Source organism: Pan paniscus, chromosome 17 (assembly GCF_029289425.2).
Source record: "Pan paniscus chromosome 17, NHGRI_mPanPan1-v2.0_pri, whole genome shotgun sequence".
Taxonomy (NCBI): Eukaryota; Metazoa; Chordata; class Mammalia; order Primates; family Hominidae; genus Pan; species Pan paniscus.
Window position 1 is genome coordinate 28536346 of NC_073266.2, and position 8003 is coordinate 28544348.

At 46.2% G+C, this 8003-nt stretch overlaps 1 protein-coding gene across 2 annotated transcripts in view; it reads right to left on the reverse strand.

Moving 5' to 3' along the window:
* Nucleotides 1–1139, reverse strand: part of VAPA (VAMP associated protein A) — a 41095-nt gene extending 39956 nt beyond the window's left edge. For both annotated transcript variants that reach the window (XM_034943803.3, XM_034943802.3), the window contains exon 1: nucleotides 448–1139. In XM_034943803.3, coding sequence (XP_034799694.1) covers nucleotides 448–526 — 79 coding nt within the window. In that variant the 5' untranslated portion in view covers nucleotides 527–1139. The remainder of the gene's footprint in view (nucleotides 1–447) is intronic.
* Between the last annotated feature and the right edge of the window lie 6864 nt (nucleotides 1140–8003).

The following is an 8003-nucleotide window of genomic DNA, read 5'->3' on the forward strand; positions in this document are numbered from 1 at the left end:
CAGAGCCCACTCCCCGCCGCAGCCCAGAGCGCACGCCCTCGGGTGCCCAGCCGCCCACGCCCCGCCGAAGCACGCCGTCGGCCTCTGGGGCCAAGGACGCGGGCCCAGGCGGACCGCGGCGCGGGCGGGACCGGACGCCCAGGAGGCGCCCCCGCGGGACCGCAAGATGGCGGCGGCGGCGGCGCCAGGGCCGGGCTCCCCTCCGCCTCGCCCCGGCCGGCGCGCGCACCGCAGCGCGGGCGGGCGGGAGGGGATGAAGCGGGCCGGAGCAAGGGGCAGGCCGGCCGAGGTGGCGGCAAGAAAGCAGCCGGGAAAGGGAAGGCGCCGGGGCGTGGGGGAGGGGGCGCTCCCTTGGGCCAGGGACGCCGACGTGCCCTCCGCGCCCCCCGCCGCCAGCCAGCCGTCCGCGCGCCCCACCCCACCCGGGGGTGTCCCCGTTCTGCCTACCTTTGAATTTGAGGTCTGTGGGCGGATCGAGGACCAGGATCTGCTCGTGCTTCGCCATGGCCCCTGAGGCGGACGCCATCGGAGAGACAGCGCAGAGCGGGGGCGCGCCCGCGGCGGCGGTTTGCTGACTGGGGGCGGGGGACGACGGCGGCGACGGCTCGGCCGAGCTCTAGGACGAGGCCAGGCTCGCGGCTCCCGAGCCCTAACGCCTGCCGCTGTGTCACCGGTTCGGTGGGCCACCCGCTGGGTCAGCAGCTCCGGGTCCCACAACTGACTCAACCCCACACCAGCCGCCACGGCCACGCGCACTGCGATCCTCGGCGACCCACGTGACGGCCTCTGCGTGCCTACGTGCGCGCCCCCGGCCGGGAGCTCCTAGCGCTTGTCCCGCCCTCCAGGCCTGCCTAGCGCGGCGCGGGGCTGCTGCGCCTGCGCGCTCGCGGCTTGCCGCGGCCCGGAGCGCAGCCCAGCTGTCAAGGGAACGGGTGTGGAAGGAGGCGGGGCAAAGGTCCGCGGGACCGACGCGATGCGCAGCGCAGGGCTGGAAGCGCAGTCCTCTGTCACCTTGAGCTCCGAGTACGGAACTAGAGAAACTGCTCTGGCAGCGCATCACACTCTTCCAAGTGGGAATGCCCAGTGGAAGGGACAAGTAGTAGTAGGGAAGCGCCCACTCACTACAACTCCCGGCATGCCCCCTGCGGGGCGGGGCCTTCGCCGAGGGCCTGGCCCTTTGCGGCCCTGCGCGGTGCTTGCTGGGAACTGTAGTAACGGCTGTTTGTGGGTGGAAAGGAGAGCTAGGTCTGTTGGAGGCGAATGGGGTGGGGTTCGCGGACGCTAATTTTGGCTCTCAGAGCGCGTCTAGTTTGCGCTAAAAAAGAAAAAACTTGAAGACTGAAACGAGGCCCCAATGTTAGAAATATATTAATAAAATCTGCCCTGTGGAGAACAGGCGTGGGGGGATGTGTCCGTTTGCTCTAATTCTATCCAATCCTCTGTTGGCAGGGCTGCATTCCCCGTGGTATCCAATTCAGCCTCTCCTGCTTCCTGAGTTCTCTCCAGTGATGCAAAATCAGATAAGGAAACGCACCTCGTCTAGGAAGCAAGGGGAAATATGACAAAGCACACAGAAACTAGAAATAAAAGTCAAAAATCTACACCATCGAACCCAAATAATCTTCTTCAGTTTTAATGATGGACCCAAACCAAAACAGTTCTCACGTTCACATGTTAGAAACTAACTCCATCTGCATCACTTACGATAGGCTGTAGTAAACTGAACCAAATAAGAAAAATCCCAGCAGCAAACTTGCTGACAAAACTTTAGCCGATTGCCAGGGTAGTCCGGTACAGGAACGTCAAATGAAACCAATGTGCTGTAAATAAACCTTTATTGTATTTTGTGATACGGTTTGAATTTAAATCCCTAGGTAGCGCCACGAAACAAAAGACATATTGATGCTACTGCCATGGAGCAGCACAGTTTGTCTAGAAAATAAACGAGACGAAACAGTAGTCTAGAAGTAGGCACCAAATCCAAGTTTTCATGTGCGATCCAGGTATCAGGGTCCATCCAGGAACAGCCTGCTGGAATTGCTAGCCTGGCATTCACAGAAGATTGTGCCACCCAGGAGGAATGTGTTTTCAGCCCTGAAATTCCTGGGAGTGAGAGGTGAAGCCAGCTGGATTTCTGGGTTGGGTGGGGACTTGGAGAACTTTTCTTACAAGAGGATTGTAAAATGCACCAATCAGCACTCTGTAGCTAGCTAGAGTTTTGTAAAATGCACCAATCAGTGCTCTGTAAAAATGCACCTATCAGCACTCTGTAGATAGCTAGAGGTTTGTAAAATGGACCAATCAGCACTCTGTAAAATGGACCAATCAGCAGGGCATGGGCAGGGACAAATAAGCCAATAAAAACTGGCCACCCCAGCCTGCAGGGGCAGCCTGCTTGGGTCCTTTTCCACATTGTGGAAGCTTTGTTCTTTTGCTCTTCACAATAAATCTTGCTGCTGCTCAGTCTTTGGGTTTGTGCCATCATTTCTTTCTTTCTTTTTTTTTTTTTTTTTTTTGAGAGGGAGTCTCACTCTGTCCCCCCAGGCTAGAGTGCAGTGGCATGATCTCAGCTCACTGCAAGCTCCGCCTCCCAGGTTCACGCCATTCTCCTGCCTCAGCCACCTGAGTAGCTGGGACTACAGGCGCCTGTCACCATGCCCAGCTAATTTTTTTATATTTTTAGTAGAGGTGGGGTTTCACCGTGTTAACCAGGATGGTCTCGATCTCCTGACCTCATGATTCACCCGCCTTGGCCTCCCAAAGTGCTGGGATTACAGGACTGACCTAGTGATCCACCCGCCTTGGCCTCCCAAAATGTTGGGATTACAGGCATGAGCCACCACGCCTGGCCTGGGTTTGTGCCATCTTTAAGAGCTGTAACATTCACCGTGAAGGTCCGGGGCTTCATTTTTGAAGTCAGCAAGACCAGGAACCCACTGGAAGGAATCAACTCCGGATGCAGGAGGATAGAGTGCTTAAGTAGTTTGAAGCATATTCTAAATTTACCTTTACTGTGATTTCTTCCTATTCACAAAATTTATTTTGAGAAGTCAATTATCATTAAGGTAGAATACAAAAAAAATTGTTTATTAAAATGGGGGTTCAAGTTTTGTTTTTGTTTAAGAAAAAAAAAAAGCTAAAAGTGACAATCAGTCCAAAGGATAGTGTCCCACATAGGTTTAGTTGTGAATTGACAACCCTAAAGGCCCTCACAAACTCCAGTTTTTTGCCGGCCTAAGAACTCTCTTCCATGGGCCAGCTAGCCTAGGCTGATCCAGTCCCTCCATAGCGGGAAGCACACTTCTCTTACCGGAAACCATTTGGGAAGCCCCCATGTGCAAATAGTCAACTAGCAGAATAGCATGCGGAGGAAATTCCCAGTAACTCCCCTATGGGAGGATGAATGATCGCCCATTCACTATAGATTTAATGGGAAGCCTGAATTGGATGTATTCTAGTTTCCCAGTCTATATTATTAAGAAATCTCTGCCCATTTGAGTCATCTGTCATTGGAATCAACTGTTTTTTCGCTTCTCAATATTGCTTCAAAAATCATGTAGGTATAGTCTTAAAACATATAAGAATTTAAAATTCTAATATTCTAAGAATATGTGAAACATCTTGGGATTAATCCCCTATTCATATTTTAGAGCATTAGATTAATAATCACTGAGTCATTTTGAATCATCTACTTCACATCAAATTGTGCACTATTTAAGTGGTTTGTGCTTTGGTGTTTATTAGTACTTTTCTTCCAGCACTACAAACTTTACAAACATCATCACACCCTACTCAGAACAACTTCATGACAGTTGGCAAGTGCCGCTTTTGTTGTTAAATGTGGAAATGAAAACACAGATGACAGCATCTCATCTTAGTAATAGAGCTCAGCTATGGGCAGGGGACATTGCCCAATGTTCTATTCTGTGCATTTTTGCTCTTCCCAAAGCCGCAATAAAATGACAACCCACAGTGATCAAGGCAACAATTTAAAATGTCATTGACTTCTCTATTGTTTAACATTTAAGCTAGGAATCATGAACCATGTGACCTATGTTCATTTTGTTTGCTCTTTTTAGATTGGCTAATGCAGCACAGAAAGGCCTTAAAGTATTAGCAAATATATACACTCCAGCATATCAAGCAACCAAATTTTCATGAGTCTAAGAAGTACAAAGGCTTTGAATATTATTTCAACCTATTTGAATCACTAATAGTATTCACCTTTGGACAAGTTCTCTCTTATGGACTTGGCAAAGATTTTTTTTTGTTTTCAGTACGGATGGTATCAAAGTACTTATACCCCTCTACTTCTCCATAGTTAAACATGTTAAACTTTACAGTAGAGGTGCTCTATAATTATGAATTTGTTTATGAGCAATTCTCTGAGTTATTGACTTCAGTGAACATTTAAACAGGCATGCTTTCCATAAATATTGAGGCAGTAAAGTAAAATACAGGCTTTGAATCTAGACTGCTAGGTTCAAGTTCCATTTTCCACTGTGTGATCTTTGCAGCTCACTCCACCTCTCTGTGCCTGTTTTACATCTGTAAAATGAGAAGAAGAAGAATACCTACATTCTGGGTTTGTTACCAGGATTCAATGAGTTCCTACACATGAAGAGCTTATAATAGTGCCTGATTCCAGCACTGTTACCTTATTAATATTAAATGTTAAGTTACTGCTGTGTGCCCAGCACTGTGGCAGGTACTGGTGATTAGTCATGAGCTGATAGACATGGTCCCTACCCTTATAGGCTTACATTCAAGAGTGAGAGACAAAAGTGAAATAACTATACAATTATTTCATTTGAATTGTGGTAAACACTAGGAACGAGAGGTCTAGGGTACTGGGAGAGTAACCCGTGGGAACTGAGTTGAGGGTTTGGAGATTATCTCCTTCAGGGAGTAATAAGAAGTATCTCCTGAAGGATATCTGGATACCCAGGAAAGGAGAACAGCATATGCAAAGGCCAGGCTGACATGAGCGTGACTCATTGCAAATTGTAGAAGAAAGGCTGATGTGCTATGGTGAATAAAGTGGGTAGTGAGTAGCAGGAGATGAGGCTGAAAAGCCAGATTATGCAGATTGTTTCAGGCCATATTAAGGATTTGAGTCTTTATCATAAGAAAATAGGAAACCATCAAAGGGTTTAAACAATAGAGTCATATGAGCAATTCTTAAAAGTTCTCTTGACTACAATGTGGTGATTGGATTAGAGGGAGTAAGAGGGAATATGGGGAGAACTGTTTAGATTAGTGCTATAATTCAGAAGACAGAGGATGATATTACAGAGGATGGTATTGCAGAGAATGACAGTTTGGGCTAAGGTAGACACAGTGGAGATGGAGCAAATAAATACGAACAGATTTGAGAGATATTTAGGTGGTAGAATCAATAACCAATCAGCTATTGATTAGATACAGGGGTGGTAAGAGAAAGTAAGAGAGTGAGGAATCACTCCCCTTCTTCTGGTGTGTGCAGGTGAATGAATGATGGTACTAGTCACAGAGACAGAGGACCAGATTCTGATGTTGGGGTGCAGGGAAGGAAAGATCACTAAGCCAGTTTGATGTAAGATGCCTTTGAGACATTCATGAGGAAATGTTAAATAAGCAATAGAGTGTTCTGGTGGGAACTCAGGAGCAGCAGCTCTGTGCTGAAAACTGAACCTCCAAGTCTTGAGCATGAATGGTCACGGGCATGTAGGAGGTCACCTAATACAGACAGAGAAATGACCAGAACCTCATACTCCTTCTTGGGAAACTGCAACTTTCAAATATCTCATTAAGTAGAATGAGTTAGCTTGGGTGGAAGAAAAGTGGCCAGAGAGGTAAGTAGGAAAGGAGGCCATGGTTATTACTATGGATGGCTCAGTTGTCCCCATTCGGACTTCCTCCAGGGTTGCCTTACTGTATTGCGGAAGCCACTCCTTTGCATCTAGGCTCTTTTTTGGAATGAGAAAACCCTGGAGACTTAATGTATCCACCTTAGTGGCTCACAACATTGTACTTGACCTTATAGCTGTGATAAAAATTCTTGAACCCTTGGAAAACTCACACATTGCCTACTTTTCTCAGATTCTGTTGATCTCTCCTCAGCTCCCTCTAAATGACTTGTTTGCCAGTGCCAGAGCATGCTGGCAAAAAGAAAAAGCCCAACAAGCATCAGGACTTCAGAGGACTGAACCACCAGGCTTGCCCCTTGCCCAGTTCCCCGCAGGGGAAGGCGTTCATACACAAATGGGACAAACGAACTGAGCCCATGGCCACGGCAACTCTCATTGTTCCTATTTGTAATCTGGTCAAAGATCAATAGAATTGTGGATTTTGAAGAATTGTAAAGCTAAATAATGGAAATGAAATCACAATTCAGATACAAGTCATAGATTTAATTAAATGTGTATGGATCGTTCTTGAAGTTTCTAGACTTTCATGTAAAGGGCAATTATCAGGTGTGGCTTATCATACATCAATCTTATCAGCATGGTTCAATTTAAGAAAAAATGCATTAAGCTGAAATTAGATTGTGCCCACCAAGAAGACTTAGTAACTGTGTACTTTTGGAAATGAGTATATAAATCCCAGAGCTGTTCAGCAGTGTAGTAAACAATGTCTGGTCCCTGATTCTACATTTTCTTTTGTGACATCATTAAGACAGAAGCCAAGTGTCACCATAAATTATGTAAACCTTCAGTCAGAATAATTCAATCTGTACAGGGTAAATTCTCATTGTCTTTATTACAAATGGTGAGTGATTAGCATGCGACCTATGACTTAATGTAAACCCCATGAGAGCAGGGGCCTCATGCCTCATGCTGTTCGCTGGCATATCTCTAGCATCTGCAACAGGGCCTGAGACACGGAAGCTGCTCAACATGTATTTATGGTTTTCTAATTTTTGTTTTGAATTACAGTTAATTATTGAAAAACGTGGGTTTGAACTGTGTGGGTCCACTTACATGGGAATTTTCTCCCACCTCTGCCACCCCTGAGACAGCAAGACCAACTCCTCCCTTATCTTCCTCCTCAGCCCACTCAACGTAAAGACCATGAGGATGAAGACCTTTACGATGATCCACTTCCACTAAATGAATTGGAAATACAGTTTCTCTTCCTTATGATATTCTTAATAACATTTGAGTCTCATCACCTTCCATAAATTTACTGATCTGCTGAATCATAATATGCATATGAAGGAGTCTCATTCTTGCATACCCCTGTGAAAAACAGATAGGAAACTAGAGTACAATATTTGTGTCTAGTTCATTTTGCCTTTTCCTTTACAATATACAATCAAAATACTGTTTTCCAAAGTAACTTTGGCTAGTGCCACCCCTTCAGTGTGGTTATGTTATTCATTCGTAATACAATTATAGTAAATTCATGTATTACTTTTCGCATTCCATTTTGTCCCATCCCCATTGTTTTAACCACTTTTTTTGGGAGTTTGTGAGGCATTAACATGGCTCTAAGAGTAAAAATTAGCATGGTTCTAAGTATGAACATGGCTAGCAAAGTATCTCTCCCTGATTCCTGTGACTCCATTCTCAGCAATACCATTATTTCCCCTCTGTTATCACCCAACACCTGTAGGTAACCAATTTCAGCTCCTAATTTACTCTTTGGCACAAACGAGCAGATGTACGTATATTTTCTTACATAATGCGCTTCTGTTTTTGAGACAAGGTCTCACTCTGTTGCCCGGCTGGAGTGTAGACACATGAACACAGCTCACTGCAGCCTCAACCTCCTGAGCTCAAGCCTTCCTCCTGTCTCGGCCCCCCAAGTAGCTGGAACCACAGGGATGTGCCCCCACGCCAGGCTAACTTTTTAATTTTTTTGCAGAGACGGGTCTCCCCATGTTGCCTAAGCTGTATAATGCTCATTTTTAGTTGAAGGGTAGAATATTATGCCCTTTTTGTGCTTTGCTTTTTTCACTTAATACACCCTAGACATGGGATATTTGCTAGTTATACTAGTTTCACTCTGTAACAGGTCAT